Raw genomic sequence first — 20,414 nt, 5'->3', positions numbered from 1 at the left:
TGCTTAAAATTATGCTCAGGAAGATAGTGTTATGCCGACCCAAATGACTGATTAGTCCGTTGTTCTCCCGCACTCTCCGGAGCCTATCTGCGCTTGAGAACCGGAAACTTTTCTAAGAACCATGAAACAAGCGAACTCTTTGGGGAAATCCTTCTTCACGTCCTTTCCCTGTCGAGTGGAGCACGCACCGCGCGCGAGCCCGCTCTGAGGCACCGGACCGAACTCTCGCGGGACTTTGGTAAGGAGAAGCGATGGATTTCGTTTAGCTTTGGGAGACACAACAAACATGGAGGCGGTAGCGACAGGAGTAGGGGGCCCAGGTGGCTGCAAAGTGCAGTGGCGGTGAGTCTGGGAAGGCTGCGTCGTGCTCCTTATTCTGCGTCTCTTCTTTCCTTCCTCATTCTCTGTCCTGGTGAATGTAAGAGCGTGGGAGAGGCATTAGCAGAAGCTACCTTCTTGCGGCTGGAGGACAGGTAGTAAGTCAAGGGCACAAAGGCTTGTGCCGCGGGGCGCCTTGAAGAGTCTCTTACGTCCGTGGGCAAAAGGCGCTGCTGCTCCCGGGATGAGTTTGGAGTGTCTTTGAAAGGATTCCGGGAGGAAGGCGGCCAGCTACGGGCGCCTGCGTCGCCTCGCCGCGCAAAAGAAAATCTCGGCAGCCGGTCGAACCCTGGAAGCGCGGAAAACTGAAAGGTCCCTTTCCCTTCAGCTGTAAGGCAGGCCCTCCCCTTCTCTGTTGAACCTCGTCACCCTGGTGACCATCCCTGGACTGCATTCCTGGGAGCGGGGAATCTGCCTCGAGAGGGAGAAAGCGCCCAACTTTGGAGGGAGCAAGTTGCTGCTGCCAAAACTTAAATCCTGGAGATCAGCAAACGTTGTGAAGGCTCCCAGGAATGCTTTTCCTTTTCTTCTAGCGCTGCTAGAAGGGTCTACAGGGAGTGCGGCAACGTCTCCCGTTTGCGTTAATAGAGAGTGTGGTGTGTCTGGGGTGGTTAAAACTGGTGTGTGAGAAAGTGAAGGTGTGATGATCCAAGAAAAAAGGTGCCCATAAGTGGCTTTGAGTAGGAAATGAGAACTTAAAAGGCATATGAAGAAGAAGCAACTGGGGTAAAAGCTTTGGCTGTAGGTTCACTTTTACAGAGTGGGGAAGGGGAATAAGAACAATGATGGAGAAGATGCACTCCAGCTGAATACTCAGCCTTTGAAATGTTGGTCATGTCCACAAATGTGTGCGTAGAGAACACCATGCAGCTTTGTAGCCAACGAATAGTCTAGGTGGGAGTTAAGCCAAAAGGGAAAGTATGTGGTGATCTTAATGATGGGAATAGAAGAAATAGGAAGTTTAGCACACACAAAAACCTTTATTAGCATTAAAAGAACAAGAGATACAAAACACAAGGAAGTTTAGCAAATAAATTAAACGTTTATAGAATACAGCTCTAGTAAGGTGGAAAAGCAGCAAGCCAGTTTTTGTGTGGGCCTGAAGAAAGGAAGGCCAGAGACTAAGCAAGCCAGGCCTTTGGAGTTCTGGTGAATGAAAAATCTGTGTTCTATTCCAACTGCCTACTGATCCCCTGTACTGTCTCCCTAGCTTTTATGTATAGTAAGTATATGAAAGTGACAGTAACCGTAACTGCATAGAATTACACAGGCGAAATAACTGAATAGGTGTTAGCAAATGAAGTGTTCTTTTCTAACAGGATTGCATGTAATTCATACTGCAGCACTCCAAATTACTGATCTATCTAAGGAGTGAAGCTGCAGAAGGTTCTTCAGTTTCATATCCTTTCAAGCTTTGTTGACTATGATCTGTAAGGAAGGGAAATGGGGTGTGTGTTACCAGTAAGGGTAAGAGTGACAGTGATTAGGGTTGTGCAAATCATTTGGAGGGGTACTTTGACTAGTGTGATTCTCCTTGAGACATTAAGATATTTGCCCTGAACATTTCAGGCCTTTTCCAGCTTATCTGAGCATGCATAGAAAATACTTCCAGAGAACCACCATTGAAGTGAGAGAATCATCCAAATGATTTATACAACCTTAATACAGTATCTGCTGTTCAGTGAACATTATAAGGAGGAATTGAGTGCTTACTATAATTATAATGTGATTTCTGGTGTCTGTTTTTAAGTGCCACTTTGGCCTATAAATAAGAAATTAAACTGTACCATGGAAACAGAGCTGTAGGAGCACTTCATAACTGGATCTTGGAATTTGAAGCAGAGATTATGTAGCTTGCTTATTCCTTTTCTCTGGGAATAAAAGTTAGCTACTATGAATAAGGCATCATGTACATGGCCATGAAAAATAAAATGATGGTCTCCCTTCCCAAAGCACTTTAATGATGTTTTTTGTGCATAGAGTTTTGCATGCTGTGTTTCTTTTATCCGGTTATCTGTATTTTAATTTTGATTCAGCAAAAAATTTACCATATAACAATATGGAGTCATAAACAGACTTACGACAAATCTCAAATTATGGGGACATGAGCATTAAACTATTATGTCTTTCCTACACAGAATAGAACAAATTCTTCAATTATAGAATCATCAGGATTAAAAAAAGAAACGTAAGTTCAGCCCAGAACCTGAATTGTTTTTATATACAGTATTATTGAACTTGGCTAGAAGACCACTACCTTGAATTTTCCCACTGAAATAAAATGAAAAAAAAGTGGTGTCTCCCCTCCCCAAAATTACTGTAAGGGGTAGTGCATATTGATATTATAGATTTTCTGCATTATATTAAGAATGCTAGTATTGGAGGATACTGGATTTATACTACTTCAGACAAGATATTTAACTTAATTTCAACTCTGCATTATAATTTGTCACTCTGCCATTTTATTTTAAGACAAATTACATACATACACATCACACTATTCCATTTCAGAATAAGCACATGTACAGAAAAGCAGTAAGGTATTGTAGGCCAAAGAAATTAAAGACATGAGCTCAGAAAAAGAAAATAACTAAAACTAGTTTACCCCAACACCATTTACTGTACCTCTCCAAATATTTCTATCCTTGCTTCTATCATGTCCATAATCACTTCATATATTGCCTTTTGTTCTTTAAACTTTTCGCCTCTCTCTTCTTGAGGATCTCATCACTTCCATCCCACCCTGATTTCCTTGGTCTTCCTCTTTCTCTCAGCTGTTCAGTTTTCCTTCATACATTTGATTTGCAATTCATTCATTCTATATGACCAACCCACCCCTATTTTTTTTTCATAGCCTACAACCTTAGTTTTTCTTGATGGTCTCCCATCCAAGTACTAATACTTAGTTTTTTGAGATAGCCAAAATTAGTTAGGTGTGGCCATCCAGCTGGAGTGATTGTTTTAAAAGTTACTGTTTAGTGAATATTGTGACATAACCATCTAGACCTTGTAGGTAATTTCACCAAAATTGTAATATTCAGCTCTTGAGGTTTTTGTGTGTAACTTATTCTTGTCACATCACTAAGTTAATGATTTATTCCACTTAGACTGCAATCTTACAATCCTATAGAGAGTTTTTTTGTGGGTGTGTGGATGGAATATGATAGCCTGGATTTACCTGTTCCACGGTAGGGAGAGGAATCCAGTTCCTGTGGAAATCCCTTCAGTCTATGGTCTTCTAACATTAGGAGATGCAGAAGATCTATTAGGGATATTTTATGTGCAGCTCATGAGAGAATCTGGTTTGGAAAATATATTCTAACATGGAAAGTAGGAATGAATACCACCTCCATAGATGGTATACATCAGCCCTGCTCCCTCCCTGCACCAACATCCCAGAGTGGTTGTAAAGGAAAGAAAATGGTTTTAAGAAATAGAAGCTGAAGGAGGAAAGAAGGCATTTGTTCTCCTTTCTGTTCTGCTTGCATAAACCCAGGATGAAGTGGTAGGGGTGCTTTGTGAGCATAAAAATAAAAAAAGTTCTTCCCACTATTTCCATCTAAGTAAAACTTTAGGAGGCTGATGATAATGGAAGGAAAATAGGCAAAAGTTTTTATTAATGGATAATTTGAAAAAGCTGTGTTTTTGAAAATGACATCGGACTAGGGTAATCCATTTCCTGAGCAACAAAGAGCTTCATTAGAAATACTTTGGAGTTACATTGATGTCTGTGCAAGTCGGTGTTGACGGTGCTTGTGAGGACTGAAGTAGCAGTGAGGGAGGGAGAGAAAACCCACGTCCATTTACACGCATGCTTACACATACCATTTTTACTTTTTTCTGTTTGGAGATTATTAGGGGGCTTAGGTTAAAATCAGGAATGCAATGTACTTCTATCAGCCCTCGGTGTTCTTAGGCTACATTCTGGTTCAAGGATCACAAACTCTGTGCCTCGCCTTTGATAAGAAATATCTGTAATTGTATGAACTTCTTGATGCTTAAGTACCATAATTATTATTGGGGCATTCATGTGACTCCCCATGTGTGAGTTCAGATAGTTGCTCTCATTATCAGATGAGCTATTATTTCAATTATTTCAGGAAAGGTATTATGAAGATGGCAGTTTGTTCAGTTATGGTGTCATTGCTGGGAGCAATTTAAGGATCATAACATTTTTTTTCTACTAGCTATCTGCTATAACTATTAGCATCTAACACAGAAAAAATCATAAGACAGTGCTATGGCTGAGCAAGGATAGTGTCAAAGGATAATCAGGAAGATCCAGAATCAAATCCTCACTCAGCTGTGAATCTCATTTAATGATACTGAGCCATCAGTCCCTTGGCCTAACCTATTTCATGATAAGATGAAATGGAGAGCAAAGAGGGCTGTTACTAATATGAGCTGTTGGGAAAGAATGAATAAAAAGATAATAAAAAATAAAATTAACTGTTGTTGAAAAGAATGAGTTTTCTAAGGTGGAGGGTTTTTTTGTAGTTAGTATTAGACCTGATGACCATCATCTCAAATTTAATGCTTGGGGGGAAAAAAAACATTTAACTATTTATCATTCAAATGCTTGCCCTTAATCTGAAAATCAGAGTATTGCTGGTTTGCTGCTCTTTTTGTTTTGAATTAGTTAGGGTCACTCTCTTAATATCTGGGTCAGAAGTTGGCTATAATATTATCTACTTTGTTTCTAGTAGTCTGGTGGGATTGAGGAAGGAATGTTTCTAGGGAAGCCTTGCTCTTTGCTCCACAATCACTGTTGTGACTCAGGTAGCGGTGGTTCCTGGAAGGTATGAGAGACAAGAGACATACAGCATTGGAATGAATGAGTGTTTCTCCTAGAGTAATTGTACATATGGAAACTTTCCTCTTTCTGAGACTACAGTAAACAGTTCATAAGTTATATTAAAGACTTAACTAGTAAAAATACAAGATAGCTTTCTACATAAAGCAAATGTCACTTTTAATGAAAATATATGTCCTGGTTTCATCTTCTTGTAGGCTGATTGTAGAAGCATTAATCAGAAAAATGTACTTCCAAGTATGATGGAACACAAATCTCAGGAGTGGATTTTTGACCCCTTTGTCAATGATTTGAAGCTGATTTGGACTAAAGTAATTAAGGTAATTTACATACCTTTAAGTAGTTTTTATTTTTGTTTTATTATATTGTTATAAGACATAATATAATCTATTCAATACAGTGGTATTTATACAGTATTGACTAGAGATTACTAACACTCTAATGTTTAGATAACTTAGACCTTTAAAGATAGAAAAAAAGGTTTATATCAGTATTAATTATGATTTGCATTGTTGATGTTAATAAGTGGAAGATTGTTTAAATTTTACATCCAAAACTAAATGTAGCATTAATAAACAACTGAAAATTATATCAAAATATTTGTTGTACAATAAAGGTTTCTGTCTTGAGCTGAATACTTAGTACTAAGGTCTCCACTGTATTGTTACTGACTATTGTTTATGCATGTTGAAAAAAGAGAAAATAGACAAAGCAAAATTGGCAACAACAGCTAAAAGAAAAAAAGCTTGCATAGTTTTTAAGGATCTTCATATATCAGTGTAGTATCATGAGGTATGTAATAGGAGACTGCTTGGCAAGTAAAATGTTATAGTAAGTTAGAGAAAGGGTTAGGAGATGGAAATTTTGACCATTACTAGAAGAAAGAGGTTAAAAGGTAGAGGAGATTAGCTGAATGGGATTCTCTCTGAATTTCTTAGCTCTATCCATGTACATTATAATTTTGAGTATACTAGATACTTTTTTGCTGTCCTTTGAACTGTTATCTGTTATTAACCCTGAGTAATTATCAGAGAAAAAGAGTTTAAACATGTATCTCAGTACTACACCTACACGACAGACTTAACACAATAAGACTTTTTTTTTTTTTACTTTCAACTTGGGTCAATCTTGGGTGTACACTTTGTGCAGATTTGAATTTCAAATGCATTTAAAGATTATCTTTGAGTAAGAGGTAAAAAGCAAGTCTTGGGTTTTTTTAGCGCTTGCACAAAGTGCTTCTAGAGAACTTGGAGACAACTGTAGTGGTATAACTCTTAAAGAGTAATTAACATCCATATTCTTTCAGAAGGTATGAATATTTTTTAAAAACAGACTTGCCTTTACAGCAAATGCAACCTATAGCAAGCTAGATTATGGAGTCCTTGGTGCTCTCTGAGCTTGGTTGTTTGCTTGCAGACATTTCATTACCCGACTAGGTAACATCATCGGTACTGAGTGTGGGGTTTGCTCCCTGTTTATATACAGTAGCTTGCCCTGCCTGTGTTGGTGGGGGTGTGGTTTTCTCCTTGGTAGTTCCTTGATTAGGGAATTGTTTTCTGCTTGATTGTTTTTCTTCTTGGTAGTTCCTTGACTGGACTATTGTTTTCTGCTTGTTTGCCTGGTGTTAATCCCTGCTTTTCTGGGCGTTGGTTGTTGGAGAGGGTGTGTTCTGGTCTTTTTGTTTTTTTCTTAGCGTTTTTATTGTCGCTTTTGAATGGTGGTGAATGTGGTTTATCTCTATGTGTCTGTTGATAGTTGATGTGTCTGAGTGCCAAGCTTCCAGGAATTCCCTAGCATTTTTAGATTTAGCTTGGTCTAGGATGCTCACAGTTTCCCAGTTGGTTTATTTATCAAATTTTATCACCGCCCATCTCCCCCCAAAGGAAACTATGTTCAACACAATTGAAACTATGGTTGAGTCTGTCCATGTGTTGCAAGATTAAGGAGTTTTCATTGTGTCTTCTGACTGTTAATTGGTATTCATGGATGTGCTCTGCTAGTCTTCTGCTTGTCTGTCCTACATAGTGGCTGTAACACTGTATGTTGTAGATGACTTGTGTTTTTTCTTCTTGGGCTACTGGGACTTTTGGTTTATTTAAGATGTTTTGGAGGGCTTTAGTTGGTTTGTGTGCTATGGTGATGCCATGTGGTTGTAATAGTCTGTTGATTGTTTCTGAGATGTTTTTGGTGTATGGTAGAGTTATCCTTTGCATAGCTTGTGTTGGTTGTGCTGTAGTGGGTTGAATGGTCAGGCACTTTTTAATAAAGTGGCATGAGTATCCATTTCGTTGGAAGATGTATAGCTGGTCTCTTTCCTTTTTCTGGTGTTCTGAGTTGCTGCAGTGTGTTTGTACTCACCTGAATAATGTTCTTACACAAGTCTTCTTGTGGGAAGTTGGGTTGTTACTTTGGTAATGGAGCACTGGTTAGTGTGGGTTGTTTTTCAATAGAGTTGTGTTTCTAATTTGCTGTCATTTCCTCTGCTGATGAGGATATCCAGGAAGGGTAGTGTGTTGTTGTTTCTTCTTCCCTTGTGGATTTTATTCTTTTGAAGATGTTGCTGATTGTTTCACGTGTATTCCCTAGTTGTTCCTTTTATTATGACAAAAGTGTTGTCTACATACCAGGTCCATACTTTTGGTTGTATGTGTGGGGGTGCTATAGTTTCTAGCTGCTGCGTTACAGTCTCTGCTATGAGTCCTGAGAGTGGTGATCCCAGGGGTGTTCCTCTGATTTGTTAGTATATTTGTCCATCAAACTGAAAGTAGGTATTGAGGCAGAGGTTGATACGGTCCATGATCATTTACATCTGTAGACCCAGAACTAGTGAAAGAATCCTGAGCAGCAGTAGCACACAACACATCCAACTTAGCCAAATACACTAAGATCGGAATACCCAGAATCATGGACCTAGCATCTAGAAACTATAGCACTCCCACACATATAACCAGAAGTGTGGATCTGGTATGTAGACAAACAACTAGAGAAGACACATGAAACAATCAACAACATCTTCAGAGGAATAAAATTAATTGAAATTAAAAAGTAATTGTCAGCAAAACTCACACTTAAAGAGTGGGAAGTAATAGTAATTGAAATTTATGGAATTGTGTAGATAGAATAGAGAATTAACTGCCAATTAGTGTCAATATAAAATACCTTTTAATATGCTTTAATATTCTTAGCATATTAAATAGTTCAATCGTTAAAATTCCCTTGCTACAAGATATGGTTATATCTCCTGGCTTTTTTAACCTTTTAAGCTAAAATAGAAACTTCAAAAAAGCAACCAAAAACACCCCAGCAGTATAAGGACTAGAGGTATGCAAAACATTTTGAGTGCAGAGTGTTCCTGGTTTGAGCTGAAACAAATGTTTTGAATCACATTCAAACAGGACATTTTGAATGTGAAATGGTTCAAATTTTAAAAGTTTTGCACTCCCCTAATAGTGACCATTTCACATTTGTTTCCATCTGGTACCTGTAATCAGATCCTGGGTTGTGTAGTATTTTTGTTGTTTGTTAAGAAGTCTGGTCAGTTTATAAGCGGAATGCTTGTATAGATGAGCCCCTATTGGGTCCAGCCTTGCATCTGATAAATAGCTGATAACTAGCCTGTAGAACCTTCACTGCAGAATGCTGTAAATTAGACTTTTTCCCTCCTAAGTAAGGCAGTAGTACTAAAACAATGGAGCATGTCAACAAATGATCTTTTATAAACATTTAAGTTTTAAAGTTTGTGACTGGGATATAAATCTTTTGTGGATTCAAATGTATTATATAATACTGACATTTAATGAAAAACAACTTTAGTCATAATTGAACATGCCACTGATGAAAGCTCTGCAGAACTAAATAAAAAACTTTAAGGAGTGTGAGAAAATGTATTTTTATCAGTATCTGCTTTGTAGATGTTTTGTTTCTTTGTATTGTATGAGTTGTAGCTGTTCTAGGTACGATCCTATGAAAAGGCACTTAAAGATTAGACTGGGGCAGTCTTTGCAGGTAACCATTGGTGGACTGTTGAAGCAGAACAAGATAGTCTATTGAAACAGATGAGGAAGAAGCAGGTCTGAAGGAATCTGCTTGGGAAAGGGAAGAACTGAAGAGGAGACTGAGAGAGCATAATATGAGGTGATCGTGAAATTTTATCAAGATAGCAAAACACAGGATCAACTTGAAGTAGACATCTGACAAGACAAAATTTGTAATGGTAACAAATACATATTGTTCAGTGCTGGCATGTTGAATTGTTGCAGTTTCCAGGCTTGGTTTTAGGGTTGTAGATGTTTCATTACCCTGCTAGGTAACATCATCAGCACTGGAATTTTGGATTAAAAAGGTTCACGGGCTGACTGAGGTTGTCTATCTTTCTGTCTTGCCTGCTTTGCATGTTCTTGGGTAGATTTGGATGGTCTGGTGGATGGATGTTGTTTTGCAAGTGATGCCTTGTTGTTGGTAGATTGTTTATCTAACTGATAAGGTATTCTGTATGTGGGTCACTTCCTGTGTTGATAGCTGTGTTGAAAGCTGTGTGAAGGGAGAGCTTGTTGGGAGGATGGCATTCTTTTTTTTTTTAGTAGCTGTTGAATTGTAATTATATTTGGTGATAAGGAGATGGCTGGTTTATGTAGGTGCTGTGTGATGGAAAGGAATGTTGTTGGGTGTTGAGTTGGCCTACTAGTGCTGGTATTTGGTTATATTTTTTGACCAGTCTATAATTAAGTGTTTCAGCCTTTATGTCTGTTGCTGGATTGGAGTGTCATGCTTCTAAAAATTCTCTTGCATTTTCAATCTGGCTTGTTCTAAGAGTTCTACTGTTTTCCAAGCAAAAGTTACCCCACAGGAGCATGATTAATAAAGTCAAGTCATACCTTTTGACAGCTAGTTGGCATTTGTGGATATGTTTTGCTAGTCTTTTGCCTTTTTATCCAATATAGTGTTGTTTGTAGTCTTTACATTTGTAGATTACTCCTGTTTTACCTTCTTTTGGTACAGGGTTTTTGGGTTTGCTTAGTATGCTTTGTGGAGACTTCATTGGTTTGCACATCATGGTTATTCCAAATTATTGTAGTAACCTATTAATGGTCTGTGAGATTCCTTTGATGTAAGGGAAGGTTATCCTTTCTGTGGATTGTGATCTTTCTGTTGGTGGTGGTTGGGTAGACTTGCACATTTTCCACAGGTATTCATTAACTTGAAAAATATGGTGTAGGTAGTTTATTTCTTTCTGTAATTTTGATGTGCTACAGCTATTGAATGGCTATTGAACTACCTTTGTTGGAAGAACAGATGTGCTAATTTAGCTGATATGTACTTGTTGGTTTTTTGTTTTTTGTTTTTTTGCTGTTAGGAAAAGTGGGACACAGCTGCTTTATGTCTTGTAAGATATCTTGAAGAATTCACAATGTTTTCAACATAACAAATTCAGGTATGATATTTCTAATTATGTTCTAGGAAAATTGTCATTTTAGAGATCTTGCCTTTAAAATCATGTGCACCCATTTTAATTGTTATTCAAATCATTGATCTTTTTTCTCATAGCACAGAGGTGGGCAATATGCAGCCTTTCTAGTTCAGCACCATCTGGAGAGCCAAAGGTTCCTCACTCTTGTTTTAAGGAATCATTTGAATGAAATTGAATGCATATTTGGTTCATTGCAATGGATTTTTTTAATGCTTGAGGAATGTTTAATAATAATTTTGTAATAACTCTTATGTAATCATGAAACACATATGTGTGACTTCAGTAATTGCAAACTGCTTTGTGTGGAAAAAAACAGAGTAAATGATTTAATAAAGATACAATAGAAGCAACCTCAGCCAGTGGAATCACTGGTTTCACGTACTACACTAAGCTATGATAAGATTACTTTTTATTGTGACTTAGCTTGTAGTTAAGCAATTTTAGTTTTCAGTGAATCACTGTTATAAAACTGGCTTATGCTGTGCAAACCCAGCCAATTTCTGCTGGGTTAGGCAGTTTATTTGGGCTGGAGAACATGTTTGGAATTTTGAGAGTAAGATGTGTTCTCACCAAGTAGTAGCTAATGGAACTTGCTTATTCATAAAATGGCTGCCATTATGGCTGGCCCAGTTGGAAAAAGTCTATTTACCAGAAGACAAACTGGTAAGGTTGCTCCACAGCTTTAGTCCTGTAGCATGCTCTTTTTTATCCCAGGTTACCTATCTCTTTTTTAACTGGTTAGATGAGCATATGTCCAAACAAATTACTGGAGTGCTACCATTTATTTATTTTTTATTTTCTAAGAAAGTCTGTATAGAAGCCAGAGGGATTACTGAGAATAAAAATGGTGCTAGAGACTGGCATTTTGCCTTTCAACATGTTAGCTCTTCATTTGTTACTTTTCTTTTTCAAATTAAAATATTTTAGAAAAAGCAACAAGGAAGTTGAATGCACGCATGATACCTATGCATGACAGATCACCTTCATTTCTTATTGTGTAAGTTAGAATGGTATTTTAACAACAAATTACTGTTCTAAAAGCTTGAAACATAACTTGATTTTATGTTTTAGGTTTGCAACGTTGTGAAGTTGTAGTGTGACTATGGGTGAAAAGAAACCAGAACCTTTGGATTTTGTAAAAGATTTTCAGGAATATCTAACTCAACAGACTCACCATGTGAACATGATTTCAGGTTCTGTTAGTGGGGACAAAGAAGCAGAGACTCTTCAAGGAGGTAAGTTAAAATAGTGCAGCTGAACTTTTATATCGTTCTATAAATGAAAAGAGGCATAATGTTTAAGAAATGTTCCTTTTTCCTCTTTCACTGTAACCTGTAGAATGTTTACAAAACTCAATAAGAAGCTTGATGTGTCTTTCTGTTATTAATTACAGCAGGGACAGAAGGTGATCAAAATGGATTAGATCATCCTTCAGTTGAAGTTCCGCTGGATGAAAACTCAGGAGTGTTAGTAGATGGTTTTGAAAGAACTTTTGATGGAAAATTAAAATGTCGATACTGTAACTATGCCAGCAAAGGAACAGCACGACTCATAGAACATATCAGGATCCACACAGGTATCATTGTATCTGCGGATTTTATGTTTCTGTGGTGATGTTATACATCTTTATTACATGGGATGTGAGCTATGTATTAATGATTTACCTTTTATATTTTTCAACAAATGCTTAAAATTCAAATGCAAGTTAAGCCTAGAAAAATAAGCCATATTATATTTTTTATGTGGCAAGCTTCTTAAGTATTTTGTTTATTCTGGAAATAAGAATGCAGTTTAGATTTTGGATCTAATTGGTTCTTGTAATTGCTAAATTTCTTAACTCCTTAGACCTTGCTAAAAGGAGGACCTTGACTTCATCTTGTTGCAATACTTTCTTGCAACCAGTGATTTATTTGTAGTTGCTCACTTTTCTTCCTTTCCTTTGCTAGGGGGCTGTTACCACAAAAAAAATAAATAAATAAAAATAAAGCTTTGCTTGTGTTTCTCCAGGTGAAAAACCACATAGATGCCACCTATGCCCCTTTGCATCAGCCTATGAACGTCACCTGGAAGCTCATATGCGGTCTCATACTGGTGAAAAACCTTATAAATGTGAATTGTGTTCCTTCCGCTGTAGTGACAGAAGCAATCTGTCTCACCACCGGAGACGCAAACATAAAATGGTGCCAATAAAGGGTACAAGGCCTTCCCTTAGTAGCAAGAAGATGTGGGGTGTTTTGCAAAAGAAGACCAGTAACTTGGGGTACAGCCGAAGAGCACTGATTAACTTAAGTCCACCTTCCATGGTGGTTCAGAAGCCAGACTACCTTAATGATTTCACTCATGAAATCCCAAATATTCAGGCTGAAGCATATGAAAGTATAACAAAACCAACAGAGACTAGTGGATTGCCGAGAGATTCACAAGACCTTATGATAGATAACCCTTTAAACCAGCTATCTACTTTAGCAGGACAGTTGTCTAGTCTGCCCCCTGAAAACCAAAATCCATCTTCTCCTGATGTTGTACCATGTCAAGATGAAAAGCCTTTTATGATGCAGCAACCTGCTGCACCAACTTCTGTTCCAACTGTACCAACCAGTGTTCCCCAGAACTCATCCCCTACAAGTCCAGATCCTCGTCCTGTACATTCACAAAGAAATTACAGTCCCGTGGCAGGTCCTAGTAGTGACCACAGTGCTCAGGCCAGCACCCCAAGTATCAGTAACAGTCAACCAAGTACTCCAGCACCAAATCTTCCGGTTCAAGATCCTCAGCTTCTGCATCACTGCCAGCACTGTGATATGTATTTTGCTGACAATATCCTGTATACTATTCACATGGGATGCCATGGATTTGAGAACCCTTTCCAATGCAACATCTGTGGTTGCAAATGTAAAAACAAGTATGACTTTGCTTGCCACTTTGCCAGAGGCCAACATAGCCAGCACTGACTGAATTTAAAGTACACCATGCTTTTTCTTTTATTTATTTGTTTAAACACATTTCTGTCTGTCTCTTACCTAATTGGGAGGTTGCCTTTTGAGGAATCCAGATAACAATTTAATGTTGGGGGCAAATAACTTATATTGTCACAATTCACTGACAATATGCTTGCTAGTCATGGTTGTATTCTTCACACTGAGCTCTTAAAACAAAAATGAGGCCTACAGTGCAATTATACCTTCTGAAAAGGTTAGAGCAACAAAATGTGGATTTACTTTATATATTATGAAGCCTTGGATCAGTTCTAGCACAGCTACAGTTCCTTAGGTTAGCCTGTGCCACAAAACAGCCCAATAATTCTGCTATTCTTAAATTACCCTAATACAATCAGTTTGGAGGGTGTAAGATTGTCTGAGTGGGCCATAACCTAAACTGCTGGAAAATTCTGTAAGCATTACCAACAAACATAATGTCTACAAGAAAATCTAGAGTCCCCTACCCCTGAAACCCTGTAATTGCAGTCAGGTGTCTTAATGATGTTCCTTTCGTAATAGTACATTGTGGAAGTAATAATGTGAAATAAGAGTACAAAAATATCCACCTTCCAATACTAGTATCCTGCTCTTTAAGGGGAAAAAAACAATACAAGGAAACAGTGCCTAGTGTTAAATGTTTGTAACTTTTTAAAACTACTTTAGAACAAAATGGATAATGTGTGAAAACAATGTACCATAATCATCTTGGCTAGCTTTGCAGTGCATTACAAATATTTTCATTGCCTTTAAGTGCTGATGTCTGTACTATTTTGCCTTTGCCCTCTGGGCAGCAATGTCTTTTAATGGAAATGAAGCAGCAAGAAAGTTACATGATTATGATGATCCATTTGGATTTTGTGTGGGTCATTTTAACCATGAACACCATATTTCCTTTTTGAAAATGGCATTCTAGTCATAGAGGCAGCAGTTGACAGAGAATAGTCTAGATTGTTTTGGTTTTCATTAAAAATTCTGGACTTGGTGAGGCAAGATACAAATATGGAGAATCACAATAATGAACTGCAGTGGATATAAGATGTATGATATTTTTGTCTTTTAAAAAAATACCTAGGAAAATGAATAGGCACTTTAAACAAATAATGCTAGCCGAAACTACAAAATCCTAGTTTATAGCACATAATTCCTTAATAGCATACAGAGGAAAACACTTTGAAATGCACTTTTATTGTATATTTTTTTATTTCATGGGAAACAAAAATATACTTTATATTGCTATCCCTTGCATAACAAGTAAATATGCACATACAAACCTATTTCAAATATGATAGTGCATTTATTGAACTGTTTAATAACCCTGCTTCTCTTTTTGTGTAAAAATGTCCGATTACAAGCTTCATCTTCAGAACTTTTGGCAGATGATCATTTCTCTACTAACTGTTTCTGATGGCCAAAACAGATGGCTTTTCTAAGCTGTCTAGATCCATCCATCCAAAAGTTACACGAGTCCCCCTATGAAAAATGGGACTTTCCAGACCTTAAGGAAAGGCTTTGGAAGAGGGAGTACAGGGTGTAAGGAAGAAGATGTAATTTACTTGGAGACAATCTTACATGCATTCTGGTCAGAGTATTTTTAGAATTACTTGATTTTTTTATTTGAAGTTTTGCTGTTTAGTACAGATACCATCAGTGGTAGTGTCTAAAATCTCTTTGCTACAAAAGGATGTAATAAAGGCCTTAGCAGGAAAAGGCAATGTACACCTTTCCAAAAGTTGCTGCACTGAAATTCCCATTATAACTACTGGTCATATCTGCTAGTGTTGATGGAAGCTGGGGCTCAGCAACTTCAAGAAGCTAGATGTTGTCCATCTGTAGTAAACCATGAGAGGTAGAGAGTATCTGGTAAATAGCCACAATTTTGGCAGGATAGCTGTTGATGACCCCATCTGCCTAAAGCAAATCAGTGGACTCGCATATTTCTTCAAAGTGGGAAATATTCCTTTTAGGGAAAAATATCCCAAGTATATAAAAATCCTGCTCTGTCTTTTATTTGCAAAAGTCCTGTAAATATTTTTATGACAAATAATATTCAGTAGCTTAATCCTTGAGTAAAATACTCTATTAATACTTGCAGGGTTTTTTTAAACAGTACATTATTGGAATTATCTATTTATTTAATGTTCCTTTCTGGCAGATTTCCATCTTACGAGCTTTCATTGATATATATGTTCAGAAGTCAGTGACAAAATACTCAAAGTTTCGTTTGACTGGGATTTGCCATGACAGGAACAAAAAAGTAATTTTTGTTCTAATGTTGGAAGAGCTGAATTGACTAACAAGTAAAGGCTGTTAAATGTTTTGGTTGGTCATCTTGAAATTTTCATAAATGAGCTGTGTGCCAAATCTGATTTTCTGTATTAAATAAGATACTAAGGCAAATCACCTTTCATTGTCTCCAGTAAAGAAGTAGACAACTAGCTGCAACAAGGGTTTGCCCACAAGGGCATGTTTAGGAGAACTTAATATTACTCTTTAATATAATTTTGTGTCACTTCCTCTTCAGAAATATCTTGAAGCAATTTACAAAATATAAAGTACATAATAACAAACTCTGTACATGCAAGGCTGAAAGGGGGAAAGAAATACAAAAGTGAAAACACACAAGAAAGTTATCCAGTATTTATAGACAGAAGGCCCAGTTAGATCAATTGGGGACATCTCTAACTGCTCGTGGTAGGTTGACAAATCTTGGTCACTGAATCCTATTGTGGATTATATTTGTTCTGTAAAACAGGAATGAAGGATTACCATGTTATATTTTAGAAGAGGTTTCGGGATTATTGCATTTGAAACAGGTAACATTGCTCTGATTACCTCTAAATTAAAAACAAAAATGGTATATTCTACCATTTTAATTAGGATTAAGTGTGAGTGTGAGTACATAGGTACTTATGAGAAAAGCTTTATCGGTGAACTCTTTAGAGAAAGCTGATCTACAGATGTCTTGGATCCCTATACCAGCACTACATTGTTTTACTGCTTCTGAAGATTTCTACATGGACCAGCATGGCCATACAAAGACCAAAATTATTGACTTAGGTTACAGCTGGAATCCACTAAGCAGACAGTGCAAGTCTGAGGTGATCTGTTGACTATGCTTTACAACTTTCAGGTATGGTCATTACATGAAATACCTTCATTAATAGGTCCTTAGGAGATGTAGAATAATTACATATAAATTTACAGATTGGGTTCAACATTGATACAATTGCAGCAAAAGCTCAATAAGTACTAAATTTTTTAAAGTCCTGTTACCAAATGTTTTTTTTAATCTCCATTTTATTCAAATGAGTTCAGATTTGGCATTCAGGTGGCAGCACTGCCCAAGGGACACTTCAACTTATTTTGGAGTTTCCCTGATGCCTTTTGCAGAACTATCGATTGTGAATTGCTGCCTGTAACACAAAGACTGATAAGTAGGATGAAAACAAAATTCATGAAATCTGTCATACAGATCTAATTTAAAACTAAATGGGGTGCAACTGACAAAAGCAATGAGAAGAAAAGAGTCAAATATTTAAAGTCCACTGATTTTAGTGACAAGAGCCATATTTGCATGAGACTTCAAAGCACTCAACTTGGATGGAACGCTGTGTTTCTTTTGTGATAGGAACCAAAATGTGCTGCTTTTAATTAACCTAATTATAGTATTGGACAGGAAGCACATCGCCTTATTCTGTTTTGTTACAGTCTATTAATTTTTGGACAAAGGAATGTAACTTTCAAAAATGTGCTAGCCAAGTTTTCCATCTGTATAAACACAAAACCCCAACAAATTCCCTGCTGGAAGCTATTTCAGTCGCAAAGTATTTTTTTCTCACTGAATATTTTGTCTTTGTTTCTAAAAAATTGTTTAGTACCTTTTCCAAAGAAACAAACCTAATTCTATAGCCAAAATGAAAACTGGATTTTGGAAAATATTTTTATATAATGGTCTTCCTACAAAAGATTATTTTGCATAATTGTATATTGAATATCCACAATGCCTCCCTCCTCAGCTACCTCAAACAGCTTTATTTATTTATTCAATTTGTCCCCGCCCATCTCCTCCCTTCAGGGGACTCTGGGCAGATTACAATAATCAAAACAACTATAAAATCCACAATATAAAATTACAGAAATAATATAAAAAAAAGTAAAAAAAAAGTCCAAGTGGCACAAGAATCTAAAGCAGTCCAAGTGTGGGAGGAGTGGTCTATAGCAGCATCCCCATGTAGATCTATTCCCCTCTCCACCCCAAATGAGGTGGCAGAACCTGGTCTTCAGACTCCTCCGAAAGGCCAGGAGCAATGGGGCCAATCTCACCTCCAGGGGCAGCACGTTCCATAGGGCGGGCACCACTGCAGAGAAGGCCCGCTTCCTCGACCCTGCCAAACAAAGTTGTCTTAGAGACAGGGTCCACAGCATGCCCTCTGCACAATTGGGTGCGACGGGCTGATGTAATGGGGATGAGATGGTCCCTCGGATAACCTGGCCCCATGCCATGTAGGGCTTTAAAGGTGATAACCAACACCTTGAATTGAACCTGGAAGCAAACTGGTACCCAATGCAGCTCACGCAGCAGCGGTGTTACATGTGTTCTTCTGGGGGCACCAAAAACAGCTCACACGGCTGCATTCTGGACCAGCTGAAGCTTCCGGATACTTTTCAAGGGTAGCCCCATGTAGAGTGCATTGCAATAGTCTATATGAGAGATAACAAGGATGTGACTGTTCGAAGGGCCTCCCGATCTAGGAAAGGGCATAACTAGTGCACAGCATGTAGCTGCGCAAAGGCTCTCCTGGCCACGGCTGCCACCTGCTCTTTGAGCAGGAGCCATGAGTCCAGGAGGACCCCCAGATTATGCACCGGGTCTGTCTGGGGCAGTGCAACCCCATCCAGAACCAGAGATGATAATGTCCCAGATACAGAAGAACCATTAACCCACAGCCACTCTGTCTTACCAGGGTTCAGTTAAAGCCTGTTGTTCCCTACCCAGACACCACGAGAGGGCAGTCACAGCATCACTTACCTCACCCGGGATGGAGATGTACAATTGAGTATTATCAGCATATTGATGATATCTCACCCTGTGGTGACAGAAGATCTCACCCAGCGGTTTCATGTAGATGTTGAAAAGGAGCAGAGAGAGTACCGAACCCTGTGGCACCCCAAAAAGAAGGGGCCGAGGGTCGGACCTCTCCCTATCATCACCAACTGGGACCGGCCCTGGAGGAAGGAGGTGAACCAGCGCAAGACCATGCCGCCCAACTCCCTGAGCCTCCCCAAAAGGATACCATGGTCGATGGTATCGAAAGCCGCTGAGAGATCAAGGAGAGCAAGGATGAATGCACTGCCACCATCCCGCTCCCGCCAGAGATCATAAGTGTGACCAATACTGTTTCTGTCCCATAACCGGGCCTGAAACCTGACTGAAAGGGGTCCAGATAATCCGTTTCCTTCAGGACCCTCTGGAGCTGCAAAGCCACCATTTTCTCAACCACCTTTCCCACAAAGGGAAGGTGGGAGACTGGACGAAAATTGACCAGAACAGTACGGTCCAGCGATGGCTTCTTGAGGGGGTGCACCAGCACCTCTTTAAAGGTAGTTGGGAATACCCCCTCTCCCAAGGATGTATTAACCATCGCATGGACCCAACCACATGTCACCTCCCGGGCTGCTTTTACCAGCCAGGAGGGGCATGGGTCTAGATGACATGTGGCGTTTACTGTCCATAGGATCCTGTCCACTTCCTCAGGTCCAACAGGATCAAACTGCTCCCAGATAACTGGGTAAGCACGTTCCCCTGGTATCTCTCCAGACCAAGCCTCACGCCTGGAGTCTAACTTGGAGCGGATCTGAGCAATTTTGTCCTGCAGATGCTCATCAAATTCCTCTGCACGGCCCTGTAGGTGGGTCACTGAACCCACTTTCCCCAAAAGGGATTGAGTGATTTTAAACAGGGCCGTCAGGCAGCATTCTGCAGGTGCAACAAGAGCGGAGAAGTATTGATGCTTCACCATTTTTATCACCACAAGGTAGGCCTTAATAGCGGCTCTAACGTGTGTTCGGTCGAATTCAGTCTTTGTCTTCTTCCAGCGGCGCTCTAGGTGTCTCTTAATCCTCTTTAGAACCCTCAACTCCTCCGTAAACCACGGGGAGTGCTGGGTTCGATGGGGCAAGAGAGACTGCACAGGCGTGACACTGTCCAAGGCCCCAGCCACCTCCCTATTCCAGGCTGCAGCTAGGGCCTCTGCTGGACCGTGCAGCAGATCACCGGGTATAACCCCCAGTTCCTTCAGAAACCCTACCGGGTCCATCAGTTGCCGGGGGCGGACCAATCGAATGGGTCCTGTCTCCCTGCGGAGCGGGGTGGCATAAGAGAATCTCAGGGCCACCAGGGTGTGGTCTGACCATGACAAAAGGGACAGCTGTAACTCTCCCCTCAGATCACATTTCCACTGCTCTGACAAGAAAACCAAGTCCGGGGTGAGGCCACTGTCTTGAGTTGGGTCCCAAATTATCTGGGACAGGCCCATGGCTGCCATGGTAGCCATGAACTCTCGAGCTGCCTCCGAGGCACGCCCCAGGGATGGCAGGTTGAAGTCCCCCAGAACCATGAGTCTGGGGAACTCCACCGCCAGCCCCGAGATGGCCTCGAGCAGCTCTGGCAGGGAGGTTGCCACGCAGCAGGGAGGCTGGTACAGTAGCAACAACCCAACTTTTCGGGAACCCAACTTGAAAAACAGGGTCTCACAACCTGCCACTTGTGGAGCAGGGC

At 39.3% G+C, this 20,414-nt stretch overlaps 1 protein-coding gene across 1 annotated transcript; it reads left to right on the top strand.

The window, feature by feature from the left end:
* The first annotated feature begins 256 nt into the window (after positions 1 to 256).
* On the top strand, positions 257 to 16,033 carry IKZF5 (IKAROS family zinc finger 5). The gene is made up of 6 exons (XM_063307298.1): positions 257 to 342; positions 5,389 to 5,511; positions 10,545 to 10,622; positions 11,730 to 11,893; positions 12,052 to 12,234; positions 12,666 to 16,033. Exons 4-6 carry the CDS (start codon positions 11,761 to 11,763, stop codon positions 13,607 to 13,609), a joined length of 1,260 nt encoding a protein of 419 aa, XP_063163368.1. The 5' UTR covers positions 257 to 342; positions 5,389 to 5,511; positions 10,545 to 10,622; positions 11,730 to 11,760; the 3' UTR covers positions 13,610 to 16,033.
* Positions 16,034 to 20,414: the final 4,381 nt, after the last annotated feature.

This window comes from Candoia aspera, chromosome 6, assembly GCF_035149785.1.
Source record: "Candoia aspera isolate rCanAsp1 chromosome 6, rCanAsp1.hap2, whole genome shotgun sequence".
Classification (NCBI taxonomy): Eukaryota; Metazoa; Chordata; class Lepidosauria; order Squamata; family Boidae; genus Candoia; species Candoia aspera.
Note: the sequence above shows the minus strand (reverse complement) of the source record. Positions and strands in the feature narration are given on the sequence as shown.